General features: G+C 53.1%; 3 protein-coding genes across 14 annotated transcripts; 2 read left to right on the top strand and 1 right to left on the bottom strand.

Annotated features, from left to right (window-relative positions):
- The first annotated feature begins 5,514 nt into the window (after positions 1–5,514).
- DPAGT1 (dolichyl-phosphate N-acetylglucosaminephosphotransferase 1) lies at positions 5,515–11,270 on the top strand. Of its 8 annotated transcripts, none has more exons than XM_081099004.1 (9): positions 5,525–5,932; positions 6,168–6,288; positions 6,409–6,622; positions 7,081–7,227; positions 8,928–9,012; positions 9,352–9,540; positions 9,841–9,928; positions 10,549–10,704; positions 10,781–11,270. In XM_081099004.1, the coding sequence occupies exons 1-9, from the start codon at positions 5,772–5,774 to the stop codon at positions 10,844–10,846; spliced, it is 1,227 nt and encodes a 408-aa protein (XP_080955130.1). In that variant the 5' UTR covers positions 5,525–5,771; the 3' UTR covers positions 10,847–11,270. The 8 variants fall into 8 exon arrangements, with proteins under 8 accessions (XP_080955132.1, XP_080955130.1, XP_080955133.1 ...); XM_081099007.1 differs by having other exon boundaries at positions 5,639–5,932; positions 6,399–6,622; XM_081099008.1 differs by having other exon boundaries at positions 5,656–5,932; positions 6,265–6,288.
- Positions 11,271–12,435: 1,165 nt separating this feature from the next.
- On the top strand, positions 12,436–13,491 carry H2AX (H2A.X variant histone). The gene has a single exon (XM_081098564.1). It carries the CDS (start codon positions 12,524–12,526, stop codon positions 12,950–12,952), a length of 429 nt encoding a protein of 142 aa, XP_080954690.1. The 5' UTR covers positions 12,436–12,523; the 3' UTR covers positions 12,953–13,491.
- HMBS (hydroxymethylbilane synthase) lies at positions 13,444–22,028 on the bottom strand. 5 transcript variants are annotated; one of them, XM_081098559.1, is made up of 14 exons: positions 21,721–22,028; positions 19,118–19,171; positions 18,708–18,780; positions 18,040–18,089; positions 17,901–17,956; positions 17,472–17,549; positions 17,158–17,235; positions 16,963–17,038; positions 15,889–16,002; positions 15,609–15,647; positions 14,986–15,105; positions 14,449–14,502; positions 14,228–14,314; positions 13,444–14,135 (listed from the first exon to the last, which is right to left on the bottom strand). In XM_081098559.1, exons 1-14 carry the CDS (start codon positions 21,751–21,753, stop codon positions 13,962–13,964), a joined length of 1,086 nt encoding a protein of 361 aa, XP_080954685.1. In that variant the 5' UTR covers positions 21,754–22,028; the 3' UTR covers positions 13,444–13,961. The 5 variants fall into 5 exon arrangements, with proteins under 5 accessions (XP_080954685.1, XP_080954687.1, XP_080954686.1 ...); XM_081098561.1 differs by lacking the exon at positions 21,721–22,028 and adding an exon at positions 19,398–19,436; XM_081098560.1 differs by lacking the exon at positions 21,721–22,028 and adding an exon at positions 19,321–19,425.
- Between the last annotated feature and the right edge of the window lie 93 nt (positions 22,029–22,121).

Here is a 22,121-nt window from a genome sequence, read left to right as displayed (position 1 = left end):
AACCCTGACCTCCCGGTTCACAGGTTGATGCTCAGCCACTGAGCCACACGGGCTGGGCGGCTCAGCAGCTTCTTGACTCCCATTTCCTGGCGAAGTTAGGCCCCTGGTCTGTAGGCGCCGAGTGGCCTCCCAGGTAGCAGTGCCTGGTCGAGGTGCAGCTGATACTGACCAGGGCGAGAGCAGAGCCCGAACCTGGCCGCTGGTCGAGGTTGGGCTAGAACATGGAACATTATCCCCCCTGCCATTCCCACCCCACTTCGCCTTGGAGCGAGGGCACAGGGGCACCCTACTAACCTCCCTGCCGCTGGGGGCTTGTTCGGGTGCTATTTCCTGAGCCTGGGGCTGCTTGCTTTTTAAAAAATAATATATTTCCATAGTAACAGCTCCTGCCTAAGGAGCATGTGTAGAGGGGGTGGCAACGAGCAGGGAGCTGGTGGTAGCACTGGCCTGTCAGTAGATTCAGCTAGAGGACCCTGCCCTCCAAGTGTCTAATATCCCATTAAGCACCCAGAATTGTGGTGTAGGCACACTTGTCCTAGATTTAAGGGGGTGCACTCCATTTCTATAGGACAGGAGCTTGTCATTGCTTTCTGGAGGAAGGGGAAGGAAAACTCTACAAAAGGATTCAAAGAATCTCCTTCCCCAAGAGGCCCTTCTCCACATGCACATCGCAAGGACTTTGGCACCCAGTGCCTTCCTTAGAAGCTCAACAGCGAAAGTATTAAATCTCTCTCTTCCAAACCCAGTTGGTCATCTGAGTGCCTGGAAGCAAGCAATGCTTTAAAAATGTGTGTGTGTGTGTGTGTGTGTGTGTGTGTGTGTGTGTGTGTGTGTTTATCATGTTTTAGAGAGAGGAAGGGAGAGGGAGAGAGAGATAGAAACACTGATGAGAGAGAAACATCATTGATCTGTTGCCTTCTGCATGCCCTCCTTGGGAATCAAGCCCATAACCTGGGCATGAGCCCAGAGGGGAATCAAACCTTGATCTCTTGGTTCCTGGGTCCATGCTCAGCCAGGCTAAGCAACCTCTTTAAAGTAGAGACTTGCAGAGCGAGACAGAAGCTGGCAGGTCAGTACCAAGGTGCCTGAGCCAGAGGAGGTGGTGGGTGGTGGGGAGTGGGGGCACCCTGGGTTTCACTGCTCCCTTGCTGTGGCCCTGCCCATGCATCATCATTGAACACCAAAAGCAACGGCAAATTCCCACAGTGTGGGTTTCCAATCTTAAGGGGAGGAGCCGACACGAGATGAAAGGAGGAGACTCAGGGCAGAACCTGGGGTGCAGGAGGAAGCTGTCGGTGGGCAGAGCAGCCAGGCTAGGGGAGCAGGTTCCTCGTGCCAAGTTTCACTCTGAGGACCCTCTTCTCCCAAGAACCCTTCTTCAGGAGCCTCGGACCTCCCAGGGGCCTCGCTTCCCTGAGATCTTGGATTTACTGCCTCAACCCTTCCCGAGCCCTCGCTCCTCTGTGGCCAGATGCTGCTTCGCAACTCAGTCTCCACCAGTCTCCCTACCAGGGGTGGGCAAACTTTTTGACTCGAGGGCCACAATGGGTTCTTAAACTGGACCGGAGGGCCTGAACAAAAGCATGGATGGGGTGTTTGTGTGAACTAATATAAATTCAGAGTAAACATGATTACATAAAAGGGTACGGTCTTTTTTTTTTTTTTTTAGTTTTATTCATTTCAAACGGGCCGTAGTTTGCCCACGGCTGTGCCAGTGCTGCCACGCTTCCTTTCAGTTGTGGCTTAGACCTGCAGCACTCATTTCATTCTGCCTTATGTCTAGCTGGCTGTTTATATGTCTGCTTTTCCCACGCACCCAGAAGCTGCTTAAGAGTAGAGCCCTGCCCTCACTGGTTTGGCTCAGTGGATAGAGCCTCGGCCTGTGGACCGAAGGGTCCTGGGTTCGATTCCGGTCAAGGGCATGTGCCTTGGTTGCGGACACATCCCCAGTAAGGAATGTGCAGGAGGCAGCTGATCCATGTTTCTCTCTCATCCCTCTCCCTTCCTTTCTGTAAAAAATCAATAATAATAATAATAATAAAAGAGTAGAGCCCTGCCCTCGCTGGTTTGGCTCAATGGACAGGGCGTCAGTCTGTGGACTGAAGGGTCCCAGGTTCAATTCTAGTCAAGGGCACATGCCCGGATTGCTGGCTCGATTTCCAGTGTGGGGCATGCAGGAGACAACCGATCAATGATTCTTTCTCCTCATTGATGTTTCTATCTCTCTCCCTCCCCCTTCTTCTCTGAAATTAATAAAAATATATTTTAAAAGCCCTGGTTGGTTTAGCTCAGTGGATGGAGCGTCAGCCTGTGGACAGAAGGGTCCCAGGTTCGATTCCAGTCAGGGGCATGTACCTTGGTTGCAGGCACATCCCCAGTAGGGGGTGTGCAGAAGGCAGCTGATCAATGTTTCTCTCTTATCGATGTTTCTGACTCTCTATCCCTCTCCCTTCTTCTCTGTAAAAAAAAAAAATCAATAAAATATATTTAAATATATATATATATATATTTTTAAAGAGTAGAGCCCTGTTTTACTCTTCTCTCTTCCCTCATATTCAACCAAGTTGCTTTCGATGCTGAAGTAAACTCCTTGAGGGAAAAAAAAGCTGTGCTTATATTACTTTGTGTCCCTACAGTACTTAAGAGTTTTTCCATTCACATAGTAGAGATTAGTCAATTCTTTGTAATTTTTAGAAGTCTAACAAAAAATATTCCAATATACATGTAAACACTAAAAATTTCTACACTGTTTCCATCTTTTGAAAATTCATTCATGTCATCCTAGTAGAATGGGAGATCTGTTACCTTTTAGGTAACAGGTTTTTTTTGTTTTTTGTTGTTTTTTAAAAAATATATTTTATTGATTTTTTACAGAGAGGAAGGGAGAGAGATAGAGAGTCAGAAACATCGATGAGAGAGAAACACTGATCAGCTGCCTCCTGCACACTCCCCACTGGGGATGTGCCCACAACCAAGGTACATGCCCTTGACCGGAATGGAACCTGGGACCCTTGAGTCCGCAGGCCGACACTCTATCCACTGAGCCAAGCCGGTTAGGGCAAGGTAACAGTTTTTGAAAAACTGATGGGGTTGGGGAGCAGGAAGAAAAGCAAAAACAGTAACTCAGCTGCCTGGAAAGAGCCATAGGTTTGGTCCTGCCACTGTCCTAGCCCCAGACTCTCCCAAGCTGTCTTGTGGCCTTTTCGGCGCTGTGGGACATTTTGGGGACAAGCTGTGAGGCAATCAGACTTAACAATGGCCTTGTTCCCTGGGAGGCACTCAGGACTCCCTAGCAGCAGATATTCTTCTCAGGCATTGTCTGCTCAGCGCAGGAAACCAGCTGAAGCGTTGACAGCCCCCCTATCTGAGGCCTGGGGTGAGCTCAGCTCTCATGCAAATGCTCTGAACTCTTGCCAGGAAAGGCATGACATTTCAAGTGTGGTCAAACGAGGTGTTTGTTTCTTCTCATTAGTCTGATAATCAACTGGGCATTTACCATCTCAGGAACAAAAATATTCAGATTATATGACAAGTATTCACATAACTATGTTCTGATGGGAACGTGTGTCCTGGACGATGAATCCCTAGTGTCTTGTCTTTGAACGTCTCTCCACCCTCTTCCAGTAGGGAGGAACCGGAAGCCGCAGCTTTCCCACCTGCTCCCGCCTGGTCCTTTCCCTGTTTGGAAGATCTTCCAATCTTGCCACTCACTGAAATCTTTGGAGATGCTATTCTTCCTCAAGGTCCTATCGCCTCCCTTGATGACACTAAATGTGCTCCTATTGCCTGTACCTCTTTCAGACCCAGGCTCATTATGCGTAATGATGCCTTACATACAGATGCCTGTGTATCCTTAGTCCTGTGGGTCAGAAAACTCAAGGGCAGTGGTTCTCAACCTTCCTAACGCCGCGACCCTTTAATATGGTTCCTCATGTTGTGGTGACCCCCAACCATAAAATTATTTTTGTTGCTACTTCATAACTGTAATTTTGCTACTGTTATGAATCGTCATGTAAATATCTGATATGCAGGATGTCTTTTCATTGTTCGCGACCCACAGGTTGAGAACTGCTGCTCTAGGGAGTTTCCAGTCAGGCACAGATGCACGTGCATGTATATGCGCACGCGCACACACACACACACACACACACACACACACACACACACATAGAACAACAATACCAGTCGGATAATAAGTACTGAAAATTTGATGAAATTCTATCACATAAATTACCATGATTACTTCATGTCTATAAAGTGTACTTTATAAATAGATGGTTTTTCATAGTTAATTAGAGCCACCTTCAAGTAGAAGAGACATTTCGCAACGGGTTTTGAGAGACGGCCAAAAAAAGTCAACCTGACCCTTATTCCTCAAGCAGGTCACAGTCCAAAGAATGGACAAAGGGCCGGGATACTTGAGTCGTCTTTCCAAACTCCCTGGAGGTGATTTCCTCTCGAGGAATAGAAGTCATTTGTCACCTAAGAGCCTGTGAGTGGATGAAAGAGAATGAAGATGCTGGTGGTAAACTGTTATTTGCAAGGAAACAGGTGTCAAGCCAAAGGCACAGGAACCCGGAGGGAGGAACCCACGTGTGCGCCTGGCTCTCCTGCTCCCTTACTCTTCCCAATGCTTTAGCCTCACCTCCTAGGTTTAGCAGCTTGGCACAAGGCAGTGATCCCGCCAGGACCCGGAAAAAGTGAGCCCAGCGCGGGGCTCAACGTTGAGCATTGAGCTATGAACCAGGAGGTCACGGTTCGACTCCGATTAAGGGAACATGCCCGGGTTGCAGGCTCCATCCTCAGGGTGGGGTGCGCTGGAGGCAGCTGATCAATGATTCTCATCATTGATGTTTCTCTCCCTTTCCTTTCCTCTCTGAAATCAATTAAAATTATATATATATAATGAAAAAGAAATCAACAACCGGGTTAAATCCAAGACTCGAGGGCACGCCCAGCCCCTTCAGCGGGGAAGTGCTGGTTGCAGCTAACAAGCGGGGCGGGGGATAGGATGGGCGGGATGCTTAGGAAAAGAGCAAGGGGAGGGCAAGAGAAACACTGGCCAGGAGGGGCGTTTAGAGTGCCCGTGCTTTAGGATTCACATCGTCTCCCAAACTGTAGCTGCGTTTCCGGGAACTGAGTTGTATTGACCTTGGCTTCCGACTACCCTGCGTCCTGGAGCGGTCCTCCCCGAGTCGACGCGGGGCACTGGCCCTTTAAACGTGAGCGGCGGAGGCCCAGGAGGTCAGGCTGACGTGGAACTCGGAGTGAGTGGCGTAGGACACGTGGTCGAGGGGTCGCTGGTCTTGCTTCCGGGCCTGGAGCTTCCGCTCTGGGTGGTCCATCTTTCATAGGTTAGGAAAGTGTCTGCTTCGGCCTTTCGCTGCTTTCCCAATCCCCACGTGATGACTCCATCCTCGAATAAAGGACAGAGTTTAAAGTAACGGCCCACTCTTCTGCCCATAGTCAAGATGGCCGCCTCCGCCTCAGCAGCCGAGGTTGCCCTGCGAACCAGATCCGTCCGGGCGGAATAATGGACGTCGTTTAAAATAATCCTGTCCCCGCGCTCCTGCCCACATTAAAAACGGCCGCCTCCGCCTTCAGCAGCCCAGGTTGCTCCGCGAATCCGATTCTTCCGGGCGGAACCAGCGGAGAGAACGGCCGTGGGCGGGGCTGAGTTGCGGAGGCTCCGAGTCCGCGGCGGCTCGAGTCCGGCGGTCGCGTGTGCTCGGGACGGAGCGGGGCGGGCCGGGCCGGGCCGGGCGGCCACCATGCGGGCCTTCCCGGAGCTGCCGACGCCGTTGCTGGTGAACTTGATGGGCTCGCTGCTGGGGTTTGCGGCCACCGTCACCCTCATCCCAGCCTTTCGCGGCCACTTCATCGCCGCGCGCCTCTGTGGAAAGGACCTCAACAAGCCGGGCCAGGAGCCGATGTGAGCGGCGCCCCGGGCCCGGGCGGGGGGCGGGCTGGGAAGGGGTGTCCGACCGCGAACCGGACGCCGCGCCCACACCGCGGACAGCTGCCCCGAGGGGAGGGCAGCCTGGCCCGCACGGGGCCAGGGGGAGGGGGCTCCAGCAGCGACACCCCCCGTGCGTTACCGTAGCGCCGGCCCCAGGGCGTGACCGCGCCCCTCTTTCCCCACCACCCCGCTTGCTGCCGGGCCACAGCCCCGAGTCGCAGGGAGTGATCAGCGGGGCCGTGTTCCTCATCATCCTCTTCTGCTTCATCCCCTTCCCCTTCCTGACCTGCTTTGTGGAGGAGCAGTGCAAAGCCTTCCCCCACCATGAAGTAAGTGGGCGGGCGTTCCCCGAGGTTTGGGGGGCTCGGGGGGTTTGGTGTGGGGAGAGGGGCGGTCTCTTCTTGAGTGCAGCCGGGGCCGGTGGAGGTGACTTGCCCAGCCTCCCCCAGTTTGTGGCCCTGATAGGCGCGCTCCTGGCCATCTGCTGCATGATCTTCCTGGGCTTCGCGGACGACGTCCTGAACCTGCGCTGGCGCCACAAGCTGCTGCTGCCCACCGCGGCCTCGCTCCCTCTCCTCATGGTCTATTTCACCAACTTTGGCAACACGACCATTGTGGTACCCAAGCCCTTCCGTCCGATTCTGGGCCTGCATTTGGACTTGGGTGAGTAGCCCTGCGACGACGGCTCCTGTGTCCCCTACTTGCGGGCACCCTGACCCCGGGAGACACCGCCTCCGTGCGCCCGCTCTGGCTGTCTTCTCAGATCCTCTCTGTTGGCCCTTCATCCTGTCCTCGCCACTTTTTCCAGAAGAATATCCTTAAATCCTCAGTCTATACTTTTATTGTTGTTAGTCCTCACCTGAGGACATTTTTCCATCGATTTTAGAGAGAGTGGGAGAGGGAAAGACAGAAATATCGATGGGAGAGAAACACATCGATTGGTTGCCTCCTGCACGTGCCTGACCAGGGCGGGGGGCCAGGGAGGAGCCTGCAACTGAGGCCTGTACCCTTGACTGGAATAGAACCCGGGACCCGGCAGTCCACAGGCCTATGCTCTATCCATGAACTGGCCAGGGCCTCATTCTGTACTTGGTACCACTCTCTCCCTGTCCTCTCCCCAGGGATCCTGTACTATGTGTACATGGGGCTGCTGGCAGTGTTCTGCACCAACGCCATCAACATCCTCGCAGGGATCAATGGCCTCGAGGCTGGCCAGTCGCTAGTCATTTCTGCTTCCATCATCGTCTTCAACCTGGTGGAGCTGGAAGGTAGGTGGGACTGGGGAAGAGTGAGAGAAGACTGAGTGTGAAGAGAATTAGTTGCCTGATATCTGGCTTTGGGGAATTTGGGGAAAAAGCAATATGTTAATAATTATAAAATATAACAGCTCTGGCTGGTTAGCTCAGTTGATTAGAGCATTGTCCCCATAAGCCAAGGTTGTGGGTTTGATTCCCAGGACACATACAAAAATCAACCACGGAATGCATAAATCAGTGGTACAACAAATCAATATTTCTCTCCCTCTCTCTAAAAATCAATAAAAATATGCCCAGTCAGTGTGGCTCAGTGGTTGAGCATTGACCCATGAACCAGTTCACAGTTCGATTCTGGTCAAGGGCATATGCCTGGGTTATGGGCTCAATCCCCAGTGGGAGGTGTGCAGTAGGCAGCCAATCAATGATTCTTTGTCATCATTGATGTTTCTATTTCTCTTCCCTTCCTCTCTGAAATCAATAAAAATATAACAAATAAGTACAGAAGATAAGGGAAGGTAATTTATTTTGCAAATAACTAGATTTATTAAATGTGAGAAAAATAGCAGCCTTGTCATTTATAGCTAGATTGGCACTAATAGATGGGCTGTGGTCTTCTCTTACTGAACATAACTTCACAGAACCTCCAAGTCACTCTGTGACCGTGAGAGTAAGACAAAAACCAGACCCTCCATAACTGTGTGAGCACAGACAAAACCATAAGAACGCTGGGACCCCACCACAATGACCAAGACCCCCTCTTTTGGCTAACATGCGTGATTGCTGCTTCCTTCTAACTCAGCTCCTTCCACTTCGATAAAGGCTAAGATGCTCGTAGAATTACTCCTACTGACAGCACCCAGACCAGTGCAAAACTCTGCCTCCTTGCATCTTCCTCAGAATTACTTCCTGCAAACCAAACAGTCACAGGATTGATTCCCAGTCAAAGGCACATACCTGGGTTGCAGGTTCAATCCCCAGCCCCGGTGGGGTGTGTGCAGGAAGCAACCAATTGATGTGCCTCTCTCACATCGATGTTTCTCTTTTTTCCCTCCACCCCCCCCTTCCACTCTCTAAAAAAATCAATGGAAAAAATATCCTCAGGTGAGGATTAAAACAAAAAAGCTAAGCACTTTCAAAACATTTAAACTTTGTAACAGCTCTGTGTGACAGGTGTTATTAACTGTATTTTACAGATGAGGAAACTGAGGCTTCGAGAAGTTAAATTTGTCATGACCAAGGTTACACAGTTAGGAGTAAAGCTTGTATGCAAACCTAGGTGTGAACGGTCTAAATCAATTTAAGGCAATAACTAGTTTAGAAAGGGCTCATGAAAGAGCTGGAATGTTGAAAATTGCCCGGGTGACATAAAAGAAGTAGTGAGTTCTTTTTTTAAAATGGATTTCAGTGAGAGAAATGGAGAGGGAGGGAGAGAGAGATAGAAACATCAATGATGAGACAGAATCATCAATTGGCTGCCTCCTGCACGCCCCCCACTGGAGATCGAGCCTGTACCCCCAGCTTGTGCCCTGACAGGAATCGAACCGTGACCTCCTGGGTCATAGGTCTTTAACCCCCGAGCCACACTGGCTGGACAGTAGTGAGTTCTTGAATGTGACTTGGGAGAGGTAGACAGCAAAGCTGGAGACAGAACTTAGACAGAAATGGTATGTGGAGGAGGCTCTCACTTTCCCTCTTTTCTCCCTGCTTCTAAGGTGATTGTCGAGACGACCACGTCTTCTCCCTCTACTTCATGATGCCCTTTTTTTCCACCACCTTGGGATTGCTCTATCACAACTGGTAAGTAGGCCTGTAGATGGGGGCCAACTGTTTTAACATGTGGCAAGTATGGCCCTGATCACGACCCATCTCCTAATGGAGAGGCGAAGTCTGTGCACACCTGTATTGTTTTCTGGGTCTTGAGTTGGTCGTGTTCTTAATTGCTCTCTAACCGGCAGTGGCTGGGTCCAAGTGCTGTGGAGCCACAGGAATAGATGAGTTCAGGGCCTTGGGTCTGGAGAGTTGCTGGGAGAGCTGGAGTCTGAGTCAGAACTGGGGTCAGGGCTAGCCCAGGGCCCAGAGTGAGAGGAAAGATTGATAATGCCTTTTGCCACTGGCTCAGATCCTCTCCCCACACAGGTACCCATCACGGGTGTTTGTGGGAGATACCTTCTGTTACTTCGCTGGCATGACCTTTGCCGTGGTGGGCATCTTGGGACACTTCAGCAAGACCATGCTACTCTTCTTCATGCCCCAGGTGTTCAACTTTCTCTACTCCTTGCCTCAGCTCCTGCATATCATCCCCTGCCCTCGCCACCGTGTGCCCAGGTAGTTGCTTTGGGGCTTGAAAGGGACATCATGGCCTTTTTGCTTGGGATGCATAAAACCAGCCTTAGACATTTGTTGTGTAAAGGCAGTGGGCCCAAAGAAGGGCTGACTGTCCCCCGTGGTTAGCATTTTATAAATGACAGAGCACACTTATTACGTAATCTCATTTAATGATCACAGCAGCTCTGATCACATATAATAAGCAGCAGAGCCAGAAAGATCTGCACGTTCAGGACTCATCCTATTAAATAACCACACTCTCAGTAAGGCCCAGTTACATAAAGCTCTCTTCCCCTGCAGACTTAATACCAACACAGGCAAACTGGAGATGAGCTATTCCAAGTTCAAGACCAAGAGCCTGTCTTTCTTGGGCACCTTTATTCTAAAGGTAACAGGGGCCCTGGCTGGTGTGGCTCAGTTGGTTGAGTGCCATCCTGTGCACCTAAGGTCTCCAGTTTGATTCCAGGTCAGGGCATATGCCCAGGTTGTGGTTTTGATCCCCAGTTGGGGTTTGTGCAAAAGGCAGCTGATCGATGTTTCTCTTTCCTCTCCCTCCTCTCTCTCTCAAATCAATTTTAAAAAACCCACACACATGCCCTAGCCAGTTTTGCTCAGTGGATAGAGCATCGGCCTGTGGACCAAAGGTCCCGGGTTTGGTTCCAGTCAAGGGCACAAACCTCAGTTCCAGGCTCCTCCCCAGCCCAGGCCCTGGTCTGGGCACATGCAGGAGGCAATCAATCGATATGTCTCTCTCACATTGATGTTTCCGTCTTTCCTTCTCTCTTCTACTCTCTCTTAACATCAATCGGGGGAAAAAAAACCCCAAAACCCACACACATAATTAAAGGTAACAGGAACGAGGAGGTAAGGCTTTAGGCCACCATCCTGAATCCAGGGAGTGGGGAAGCCAGGCCTGCATTCGACCCCAGGGGAGTTGGAAGCACTAAGCAGGTCCCCATTCGATAAGCATAGGTATTAGCTGCGTTCTCTCCACCTCGGCCCTTCCAGGTAGCAGAGAGTCTGCAGCTGGTGACAGTGCGCCAGAGTGAGGATGAGGATGGTGCCTTCACTGAGTGTAACAACATGACCCTCATCAACCTGCTCCTTAAAGTCTTTGGGCCCATGCATGAGAGGAACCTCACCCTGCTGCTGCTGCTGCTACAGGTGTGGCTGGGGACGGGGCTCGCACCTCCTTGCCTCCCTGTCCATGGTTCTCATTGCAGCTCCCTGTTCCTTGCAGGTCCTGGGCAGTGCTGTCACCTTCTCCATTCGGTACCAGCTTGTCCGGCTCTTCTATGATGTCTGAGCTCCCTGATCATTGCCTTCACCTCAGTCTCCAGGGCTCCTGACTCAGGCCGAGGACTCAGGCCAACCTCGTTCTGTCTAGACCAAGACTGCCGCTCAGCCCAGGCCCCTCCCACCCCCCTTCTCCCCAGCCTTTCCTTTCCCCGTGATAACTGACATGCTGGGCAGTGACTATTGATTGGACTCTGCCTGTAGTTTCTTCCACTTGCCACAGCCCCTGAGGGGGGACATGTGGCTGTTGGGTTTCCACAGCTCCGACCTTCAAGCAATAGGCTGGGCCTAGGGCAGAGCCCTGGCTCCTGACAGGGACACGGCTGGGAGAAGACATCACATGAGACTGTAAATGAAGGGTTCTAATTAGTAAAAGAAGTTGGGGGTGCAGGTGCTCCCAGTGGTGACAATAAAGCGATGTTTTTTTTCTTGTCTCTCCAAGTGTGTTTCCTCCTGGGTACCCTAGGGTACATTGGGAGGGCTGGTGGAGGCCGTTCCCCCAAGAAGATGCCTATCTCTCTGCCCTGTCCGCCGCCCCCCACCCACTTCGCCCCCCAGTACCCAGACCCCTTCTAGCAAGACTGAGCAGAGCCCTAGTCGGTTTGCTCAGTGGACAGAGCGTTGGCCTGCGGACTGAAGGGTCCCAGGTTCGGTTACGGCCAAGGGCACATGCTGGGTGTGGGCTCGATCCCCCAGTAGGGGGCGTGCAGGAGGCAACCGATCAATGATTCTCTCTCATCGTTGTTTCTATCTATCCCTCTCTAAAATCAATAAAAATATATATTAAAAAAAAAAAAAGACTGCCCTAACTGGTTTCGCTCAGTGGATAGAGCGTCGGCCTGCGGACTCAAGGGTCCAGGTTCGATTCCAGTCAAGGGTATGTACCTTGGTTGCGGGCACATCCCCAGTAGGGAGTGTGCAGGAGGCAGCTGATTGATGTTTCTCTCTCATGATGTTTCTGGCTCTCTATCCCTCTCCCTCTCTGTAAAAAATCAATAAAATATATTTAAAAAAAAAAAAAGACTGTGAGCAGAAAGAACTGAGACCCACAGAGCCTGTTTAATAAATATTGAAATCCTGATATTTCAAGTAGCAGGAAGGGCCATAGACTAGAGTGATCTGCTTTCGGGTGTGGGACCGGAACTTCCACCGGCTCCCATTCCCATTTTACTCCCTTCGCTGTATGGGAGGGAGAAGGGAGTGACCAGACCGGAAGGGGTGGCCGGGGACTTAGAGAGCGCACCCTTTTAAAAGGCCCAGCTCCACACACTTTCCCATGGTTCTCCAGGCGGATTCAGACTCCACCCTCTGGCTTCCGGTTTGCGTTGCCGGCGTAGCGTTTGAATCTGGCGCGCTCCCCGCGGATTGGCTGCGGGAGGGAGCGGGGCTGGCTGCGCGCCGTGCTCCTCGCCGTTTTCCCCGGGCAAAAGGTTTTCAAATTCGACCAATCGGCTGTCGCGCTCCCTCAGCTAAGACGGGTCACCAAGGCTTAACTGCAACCAACCAGAGACGCTATTAGAGAAAAGAGCCAATCAGCAGGGCGCGGAGGCGGGCCCTGGAGGCTTATAAGGGCGGCCCCCCCGAGCGCGCGGCGGCGTTTGGACTGCGTCGGCAGCCTCCTTTCCGTGTCTGCTCTCCGCTTCTCCTCGTCGCTTCTCGCCGCTCCCGCTCCTCCGCCTCGCGCAGCATGTCGGGCCGCGGTAAGACCGGCGGCAAGGCCCGCGCCAAGGCTAAGTCACGGTCGTCGCGCGCCGGCCTGCAGTTCCCCGTGGGCCGCGTCCACCGGCTGCTCCGCAAGGGCCACTACGCCGAGCGCGTCGGGGCGGGCGCGCCCGTGTACCTGGCGGCGGTGCTGGAGTACCTGACGGCCGAGATCCTGGAGCTGGCGGGCAACGCGGCGCGCGACAACAAGAAGACGCGCATCATCCCGCGCCACCTGCAGCTGGCCATCCGCAACGACGAGGAGCTCAACAAGCTGCTGGGCGGCGTGACCATCGCGCAGGGCGGCGTGCTGCCCAACATCCAGGCCGTGCTGCTGCCCAAGAAGACCAGCGCGGCCGTGGGCCCCAAGGCGCCGGCGGGCAAGAAGGCCACGCAGGCCTCCCAGGAGTACTGAGGCCGCCGCCGCCCCCACCACAAAGGCCCTTTTAAGGGCCACCACCGCCTCGCGGAAAGAGCTGAGCCGCAGTCGCCCCCGCCCCGCCGCCCTCCCCGCTCCCCGGCGCTGACCCGGCCGCCCTGCCCTTGGAGCGGCCGACGGGCCGCGGCCCTGACGCAGCGCCGACCGCGGCCTGGGAGGTGCGCGCTTCGGGCGCCGCCTCGGCCTCGGCTGTGGACTCCCCCCGGCTCTGCCGGCGGAGACTCGGACCCTGACCTGTGCGCGGCCGTCCCCTCTGCCGCCAGGCCCCAGGCCTTTCCCACCCGCTCCCCATCGACCTCCTGGGCCCGTGCGGGGCTGCCCGGACCTGGCGCGGGCGGGCGGCCAGGCCTCACCGCTCGCCCCGCGACAGACACCAGCACTGGGCGGGGACCCCACCCGGGCGCAGCCTCGCTGGTTTCCGAGCTGGAATTCAGCAGCTAGCCCACCCAAGAGCAGGTACTGGGAAGTTTCAGATGGACAGATTTTGTTTATTAAAGGATTTTTTAAGAAATGTATCCTGTTTTCATTTTGCCCCGCAGCCTTGTAGGATTGATGACTTTAGGTCCCTCTGCTCTGGGGGGGACTGTGGGGGAGGGGAGACGCTGTTATAAGACTGGTTAATAGAGCAAACAGGACTTTTAAGATGATAGCTTCTTTAATGTCCCTGGGAGACAATTTGCTGTTGGAGGTGAAATGAGAACGATGGAGGCGGAAACAAGCAGGTTCCAGAAGCGCTCTGGGCAGTTGCCAGCTCTGAAGGAGTAAAGGGTTTCATTTGTCCTCTTCCCTGCAAGCCCACCAACACAAAGGCACCTTCAGAGCTGGTTTATTAGCAGAGCCGATTACATTTCAAAGGCTTGGGCTCTAAAGAGAAGGCGCCCCACCTACTGAGCAGGCAAGGCCGTCCCTGGAAGTCTGACTCTGCAGTTCAGGCCCCTGAGGCCTAGGGTGCCAGCCTGGGCAGCAGCAGCCCACCACAGACCAGTCAGTGGGCATCATTAAGCTGCCGTGCGACGTCCAAGATGTTCTTGGCTCCTTTGTTCAGCAACAAGTTGGCCAGGCTGGTGCCCAGGTTCTCAGCAGCCAGCTGGGCTGCTCGTGGAATGTTCTGGGCAGTGATGCCCACCAACTGTGGGTCATCTTCAGGGCCATCTTCATGCTGGGTGAGGGAAGAACGTAGGGTTTGGTGAGCACGCAAGGGGAGATGAGGCAGGCTTGTTTCTTACCCTTCCCTCACCCTCGCCTTGGCACCTGGGCAGGGACGTGGATGGTGGCCTGCATGGTCTCTTGCATGCTCTCTGAGCCGTCCAGACTCCAGACTCCTCCAGTCAGGTACAGCTGGGAAAGCAAACAGGTGCCTTAGTGTATCCTGAGAGGAAACCACTTGGAATCCAGAGCTCTTGCTGGCAACGGGGGATGCACAGGGAGAAATGCCAGTCCTTCCCTACCTTTCCACCCACTTCCCTGCTTACCTGTCCGTCCTGAATAGCTGTGTGCACTGCTACAGGTACGCTGCAGCCTCCTTCCTGCAGGAAGAAGGTCTCCCTGTGAACCCCAAAGACCCTTAACTACCCTGTGCCCAGAGTCCAGAAATTCATAGGCCTGTGAGGACATCACTTAAAAGGAGGCTAAGGGCCCAGACCTGGGTCCTCTTCATACACAACATTCAAGAATAAGTTACCAGCCCTAACCGGTTTGGCTCAGTGGATAGAGCGTCGGCCTGCGGACTGAAGGGTCCCAGGTTCGATTCCGATCAAGGGCATGTATCTTGGTTGCGGGCACATCCCCAGGAGGGGGTGTGCAGGAGGCAGCTGATCGATGTTTCTCTCTCATCGATGTTTCTGACTCTCTATCCCTCTCCCTTCCTCTCTGTAAAAAAAAAATCAATAAAATATATATTAAAAAAAAGAAAAAGAATAAGTTACCATTACATACAGAGCATCAATGTGACAGTCTCCCCACCACCCTTCCCAACTCCTGTTCCACCACAGGTGGAACACCGGCCCTACCAGGTGCTTCAGGAAAGCTCGTTCGGCAATGCAGCAAAGCAGGGTCTCAGGATGGTGCAGCATGCCCACCAGGTCCAAGATGTCCTGGTCCTTGGCTCGCACTTCCACGCCCAGGGCTCCCTGATGGAAGAACAGCCTAAGACAGCGGTTCTCAACCTTCCTAATGCCGCGACCCTTTAATACAGTTCCTCATGTTGTGGTGACCCCCAACCATAAAATTATTTTCGTTGCTACGTCATAACTGTAATTTTGCTACTGTTATGAATCATCATGTAAATATCTGATATGCAGGATGTATTTTCATTGTTACAAATTGAACATAATTAAAGCATAGTGATTAATCACAAAAACAGTATGTAATTATATATGTGTTTTCCAATGGTCTTAGGTGACCCCTGTGAAAGGGTCGTTCAACCCCCAAAGGGGTCGCGACCCACAGGTTGAGAACCGCTGGCCTAAGACATCAGACCCAATCTTTTCCCGACCAATGGAGCTAAGGGTGGGAACCAGCCCACCTTCAACTGTTCCCCAAGGCCCTTTGATGGAGTAGCCTTCCAAGGCCTGCTTCTCCCTGGGAACTTTGATGCACATGGTTGTAAAACCAGATCCTTGGGCAAACATACCTGACCCACAGCGTACATGCATTCCTCGGGGTGCAGGATCTGTGGGGGCAGAACAGGCAGAAGTATAGAGACAGAGTGACATACTGCAGTGAGCGGGGGCTCCCTATCAGACAGAAAGCCTGGACAGGCAAAGGAGGGAGTCAGCCTCTGATTCCCAATCTTCCCTGAAACTTCTTTCCAGCTTAGTGTTAGAGGCAGGGTGTTCAAAAAGAACATTAGCTACCACTAAATACAGGCAGGGGGTAAAGATGAACTGGGAGGGGAAGGGGATGGCCCCCACCTGCCCCACGCGGTTCTGCCAGCCCATGCGCTGCAGGCCCGCTGCAGCCAAGATGATGGCACTGAACTCCTGCAGCTCGTCCAGCTTCTGAAGCCGAGTGTTGAGGTTTCCCCGCTGAGGAGAGATGCTAAGGACATGCACATTGTTCTCTGCCTGAAACTTTCTAGCTGCCTAACTTTTTAAAAATTAAATCTTTATTGTTGAAAGTATCACATACGTCCCCCGTCTTCCCCCCATCCCCGGGCCTTCACCACACTATTGTCTGTGTCTGTGGGTTATGCATAGATGCAGACAAGGTCTTTGGCTGATCTCTTCCCACCCCCACCCCCTCAGATTCCACAGTCTGTTCCATGCTCCTATGTCTCTGGCTCTATTTTGTTCATCCGTTTACTTTGTTCCTTAGATTCCACATATGAGTGAGATCATGTGACACTTGTCTTTCTCTGATTGGCTTATTTTGTTTTCTAGCTGGCCAACTTCTCATCTTTTGGTTCTCAGCTTAATGGAAGCAGCTAACACTTAACTCATGTTATATGCCAGATACTATTTATTAGTATCTACGTTTTACAGATGAGGAAAATGATAGGTCAAATAAATTGCCCAAGATTACAAAGATCTCTCAGAAGCCTTCCTTGCCCCCAAAATCTGTGTTTAGATGTTCCAGTTAGACGCTTCCAGAGAATTCCCTACTTTGCACATTAGAGCACTTATCACATACCATTTTATTTTATAAAACACTACATATTCATTGTAAAATTCAAAACAATACAGAACATAAAAATGGAAGTGCCCAGCCCTTCCCCATCACCTCCCTCCCCCCTCAGTAATCACTGTTCAACATCACTGTTTTATCAATGCCTGTTTGTCCCCCCAACCAAACTGTAAATTCTATCTGAGCAGGGGCAATGCTGATGTGAAAGGGTTATGAGTGGATGAATGGAAGGACAGTTAATCCACTGCCCCATGGTCCACTTCCTCTGGAAGTCATTTCCATTTTAGGGACTCTCAGGCCCTCTGGACCTCGCCTTCCACCTAGCCTTCCAGCTGTGGCCCCGCCCTCCTCTAAAAGGATACGATGCTCTTGAACTGCAGATGTGGGAACTTTCTCTGCAGCTGGGCCGCTCTTCGCAGGGAGCTGGTTCCCACCACACTGCTCAAAGACAGGGTGGAAAGTGAGATGTAATCCCAGGCACTGTTCCTTTCCTCCTCCTCCCCATCCTCCAGCTTCTGTGCATATTCCACCAAGATGCCTAGCCAGGCCCCACTCACCTCTTCTCTGGCAAGGTCTCTAGGGTCTTCCCAACAAATTTTGGGTGAAAGACAACAGCATCATAGGGGTTCTCTCGCCTAGGGGGTGGAGGGAGGGTTGTAGAGTGAGAGGTCTCAGTTCAGGTCATATCCAGTTTTTCCTGATAGCCAACTAACTGGCATTTTCTGAGTTTTTCTGCCATGCTTACTACTCCTCAGAGCAGAGGAGCCAGCCCTAGAGGCAGAGGGCCAAGTCCCAAAGGGAAAAGCCAAGGTTAACTCACTGCCTATCCTGCCCCCTCCCCAGCCCAGGCCCAGACGCAGAGGCCACTTACTTGCAGACGGCTCCAATGGTGAAGCCTGGAGGAAGCACAGTGGGCAGGTCCTTCAGGGAGTGAACGACCAGGTCCACTCTAGAGAGATGGGATGGGGGCAAAAGGGTCCAGGCAGCAGCTTCCACCTCTGCTCCATCCATCCCGCCTCTACTTCAGTGGCCGAGCCAGGAGCAGTTCCAAAAGCAGGCCTGAGACCTCAGGACCCTGAGACCTTCTCCCTTTCTCCCCACCCTCCTCCTCTCCTCCCCCCTCCCCCATCAATCTTGCTGGGCTCAGAATCAGGACACTCTCCTTTTCTGATGCCTAAAAAACACACACATGACTCCCTCTTGAGCCTATCCAAGAGTCTAAGCCCAGCAGCCTAGCTGATACCCAGGTCTGCTGCACACAGAGGCTGGGAGGGCCCACACTCTCCTGTCCTTCACTTACTCATTCTTCTCTAACGCGTGCTCCAGTTCCTTGGTAAACAGGCTCTTCTCTCCAATCTGCCACACAAGAGCGAGAGAATGAATCTCTTGGAAGAAGGAAAGAGGAGGGGACAAGGGTTGGGGTGGGCGGGCATTACTACCTTAGAGAGTGCAGTATCAAGAATCTTGTCCCCTGTGGTGGACATAGCAACTGAGGAGAGAGTCAACCAGTCACACATGGGTCAGTATTCATTGTGCCCCTACTAAACCCAGCACTCTGCTAAGATTCAGGGTAGACACAGGGGCACATAAGCCCCAGCTCCAACCCTCTGGGAATGTACAATCTCTCAGGAAGATCAACACCCTCATAAAAAGACCCAAGCCCTATCTGGTTTGGCTCAGTGGATAGAGCATCGGTCTGGGGACTGAAGGGTCCCAAGTTCGATTCCAGTCAAGGGCATGTACCTCGGTTGCAGGTTCCCTGGCCCTGGTTGGGGTGCATGCAGGAGGCAACCAATCGATGAGTCTCTCTCACATTGATATTTCTGTCTCTCCCTCTCCCTTGCACTCTCTCTGAAATCAATAAAAAAAATACCCTTGGGTGAGGATTAACAAATATAAGTAAATAAATAGGCTCAATGCAAAAGACATTAAATGCCAGGCTAGCCCCGGTAGAGGGGTGAGGAGTCTTCCAAACTGGGAGTAGCCAAGATTTCTTGGCAGCAACAGGACCAGGCTGTGGTCCCAGGCAAAGCTGGAAGCACTGTGCTCTCCCCTCCAGAGCAGGTGAGGGCTTCCCATTACTTCCGTTACTGTCCGGAAAACTCACTGATTTCAAACTGCAGGCCTGGGTTTAAGGTTTTCAGCATTGCCACCACGCTGTCCGTCTGTATGCGCGCCAGCTAGGGGCAGAAATTGGCATTAGTCCTGTCCTTCCCTGGCCACTGCCCTGAGCTCAGATTCTCATAGGTTCAAGACAATCCTGAAGGGATTGGAATTCAAAGAAGGTGTTGAATGTCCACCTTGGGAGGAGAGGGGTCTGGTTTGGGAGTCCTCTGCACCCCAACAACTTCCCCAGCCCAGGGACTCTCTCTCCACAGAATGCAATCTGCCATTGTGCATAAAATTCTAACACCCAGCTACCCCATTTCCTCCAGTCCTGAGTTGCTGGCCCCCCCAACTTATAATATTGTGCACACAGACTCTTCCCACAAATCTCCACCCAGTACCTGCACTCACCTGGCTCTTGCGGGTACCCACGCGAATCACTCTCATCTTTGGGCTGTTTTCTTCCTGCAAAAAAAAATTCCCAGGTCACAGTCCCTCTGTTCCTTGTGTTCCTCAACACCTTGTCCAAGAAACAGATCACTGGCTTGGAAGAAAGGAATCTCAGCCCCTGGCCAGCGGCCACCCAAGGCCCGTCCCTTTCCTGTCCCCGGTACCTTCTGCTCTCCTCACAGACCCAGAGAAGCAGAGACCAGAAGGAAACGACAGTAGGATCTGCTACTGCTGCACTAACCAGGACGCTGAACGCACAAGCCCATCCTGGCCACGGCAGTGGAGTGCTGCACAGAGCCAGGTGGGCAAAGAGATAAGGGCCATCAACGTGGCCACAGAGAGGGTGGGAACTGCGGCAGGAGGGGCAGGGCAGCTGGGGCCACATAGGCTGAGTCACTGAGGACAAGTTCAAGCATCCACAGCAGAACAGGCATTAAGCGTCAGTGCCACCTAGATCCAAGAGCTATCCAACAGCTGTCAAACCATGAACCCCCTAATCCGATCGAATGATTACACAAGGGACTGAGGTCAACAGACCTGATGTATAGTCCTGCTCAGCCTCTTGGCTGGGTGACCTGGGGCACATCACCCCTTCAGTACTTTCTTGTTCATCTATAAAATGAAGAGTTTTGGACCCAGGTTATCAATTGTCTTTGATGTTCTATAAGACTAAGAGACATGCACCTGGAGTTCTACCTGTGGTTTCACCAACAAGGAAATATTGAGACATCAAATCAAGAACTCAACACACTCTCCTTCCAGGACAAAGGTGTTCGGTGCCAAGCAAGCAGAACTGGGTTCTTCAGCCTGAGACCTTATTTCTTTCTAGACCTGACAATTGCCACTGTAGATACTTCCACCTTTCCCTGTTCTGGGATCTTTAGCCCAGGGAGCTGTTTCGCTAGGCGGCACCTGAGGAGTAGGTGACAGCTAGTTGGTCTTGGACTGCAGTATATTCCATTCCTATCTCTTCTCTAAACAACAAACACTGGCCCGGTCGGCATGGCTCAGTGGTTGAACATCGACCTATGAAGCAGGTCATGGTTCAATTCCCCATCAGGGCACATGCCTGGGGTTTCAGGCTTGATTCCCAATTGGGGTTGTGCAGGAGGCAACTGATCAATGAATCTCTCATCATTGATGGTTCTCTCTCTCCCTCTCTGAAATCAATAAAAAAACATTAAACAAACAAAAACCAACCCTGGGGGAGTCTGAGAAATTAGGCTAGGCTTGGAATGCTAAACATGGCCACTAATTCTGGGCTGCAGGAAAATCACAGAAAGACATCTAAGGTCCCAGAACTGCTAGGTTCAGGCAATCCCTTAAGTTCATTGAGTCTGCACAACATAGTCAAGTTAAATGATTCCATCGAAACTGGTTTATTTAGCATGTATATGCTAGAGCTACCACTTTTATCTTCACCGCCACATATCAGGTGGACAGGGCAGACGTCTTTGGGACCATGTTGTAACAGCAAAGCCAGGCTCCAAAGGGTGATGTGACTTGTCCAGGGTCACACAGCTCCTAATGGGCAGAGGGCTGGAGCTGGAATCCAGACCTTTCTACTCCCAGTCCAGTGCTCAGGAATGTCTGCAGTGGCAAGGAATCCTCTACTCACTAGCAGGCTGGGCAGCGGCAGATAAGCAGCTGCCCATCTCTTTCTTATCTCAGGCTGGCAGCAGCCTCCAGCGGCTCTGCAGGTCGCATCTGCACCAGCCCAGAGCTCCCGCGGAGCAGCTGGGGATAGGGAGACACGAGGGCGAGGGCGAGGGCGCTCCCCTCCCGCCCCCAGGGTAGTGACCCAGGGGTATGTTGCAGCTTTTTTTAAAAAATTGATCCCAGAGAGGAAGGGAGAGGAAGAGAGACAAACATCAATGATGAGAGAGAATCACTGATCGGCTGCCTCCTACACAACCCACACTGGGGACTGAGCCCGCAACCCGGGCATGTGCCCTGACCGCGAATGGAACCGTGACCTCCTGGTTCAGAGGTCCCCGCTCAACCCCTGAGCCACACCGCCGGGCGCAGCTGGGTTTGGAGAGAAGGCTGGGGCTGGGTGACTGGTGAGACGTTAAAAGGGAAGAAGGTGCTCTTCCTGGATGTGTGTGTGCAGTTCTGAGACTGGGGGCGTGCTCTCCCCTCGGGATGCACGTGGAACATTTCCCAAGATGGCGGGACCCCACCGCGGCCCGGCCCTTGGGAAGGGATCCCGGGGAACGGCCCGTCTTCTCGGTCTGGGCGCTACTGCGGCGCACGAGCTTCCTCGGTCTGGGCCACCTGAACCTAGACCCGCCGGTGCCAGCCCTGGAGGACTCCCACCCGGACCCAGCAGGAGGGGACAACGCCTCCATTCTTAACCCCTTCCGCACCGCCCGCCCACTTCCTCTCCTTCCAAAGGGCGGCTCAGCGACTGGCCCTTTAACAGCTATGGGGCGGGCCCGAGAGGGGGGGAGACGGACAGTAGTTCCGACCAATAGACGACACAGAGGGTGGTAACCCGAAGCCAATCACTGCATCCCTAGTCTGGACACCGAAGTCCCGAGGGTCACGGGTTCAGGACTCACCGCCGGCGCGGCCGCGTGGCTGGGGGCAGACATGGCAGTGCCCGGTCAGCAGGGCCTGCGCAGGGCTCCGAACTCGGGAAGCCGGCGGCACCGGCTGGCGGGCACGGGCGCCACGGAAAGCCTGCGCTCCGTCCGCGGCGCCGACTTGGCCCGGCTACGTCACTACCGGCGCCCGCCCTCGGAGGGGCGGTGCCTGCCCTGGGCGGGAATTAGGATTGCGACAGAGACGGGGCCATTGCGGTGCCGCCCCTACTCGGTCCAGCTGAGGCCGACGGCGATTTCCTTGCCCGTCTTCCTGGTTTGAAACCCAGCCTCCCGCCTGCTCCTTTCTACCTCCGCCTCCACAGTTCTGCGCGCAGCGCTGATGGTCAGTGGCTGAGCCCAGATGAACCCCCTGCTCC

This window comes from Myotis nattereri (genome assembly GCF_964212035.1).
Source record: "Myotis nattereri genome assembly, chromosome: 9".
NCBI lineage: Eukaryota > Metazoa > Chordata > Mammalia > Chiroptera > Vespertilionidae > Myotis > Myotis nattereri.
Note: the sequence above shows the minus strand (reverse complement) of the source record. Positions and strands in the feature narration are given on the sequence as shown.

What these genes read in the sequence shown, in the direction of transcription:
- DPAGT1 (XM_081099003.1), top strand. Translation starts at nt 5,772, where the DNA reads ATGCGGGCCTTCCCGGAGCTGCCGACGCCGTTGCTGGTGAACTTGATG. An exon ending in GGGCCTGCATTTGGACTTGG is followed by an intron (nt 6,623 to 7,080) that starts GTGAGTAGCCCT and finishes TCCTCTCCCCAG; the next exon opens with GGATCCTGTACTATGTGTAC. An exon ending in TGGGCACCTTTATTCTAAAG is followed by an intron (nt 9,929 to 10,548) that starts GTAACAGGGGCC and finishes CGGCCCTTCCAG; the next exon opens with GTAGCAGAGAGTCTGCAGCT.
- H2AX (XM_081098564.1), top strand. Translation starts at nt 12,524, where the DNA reads ATGTCGGGCCGCGGTAAGACCGGCGGCAAGGCCCGCGCCAAGGCTAAG.
- HMBS (XM_081098559.1), bottom strand. Translation starts at nt 21,753, where the DNA reads ATGTCTGCCCCCAGCCACGCGGCCGCGCCGGCG. An exon ending in TTGATACTGCACTCTCTAAG is followed by an intron (nt 17,957 to 18,039) that starts GTAGTAATGCCC and finishes CTTGTGTGGCAG; the next exon opens with ATTGGAGAGAAGAGCCTGTT. An exon ending in CAGCTATTCAGGACGGACAG is followed by an intron (nt 14,315 to 14,448) that starts GTAAGCAGGGAA and finishes TTGCTTTCCCAG; the next exon opens with CTGTACCTGACTGGAGGAGT.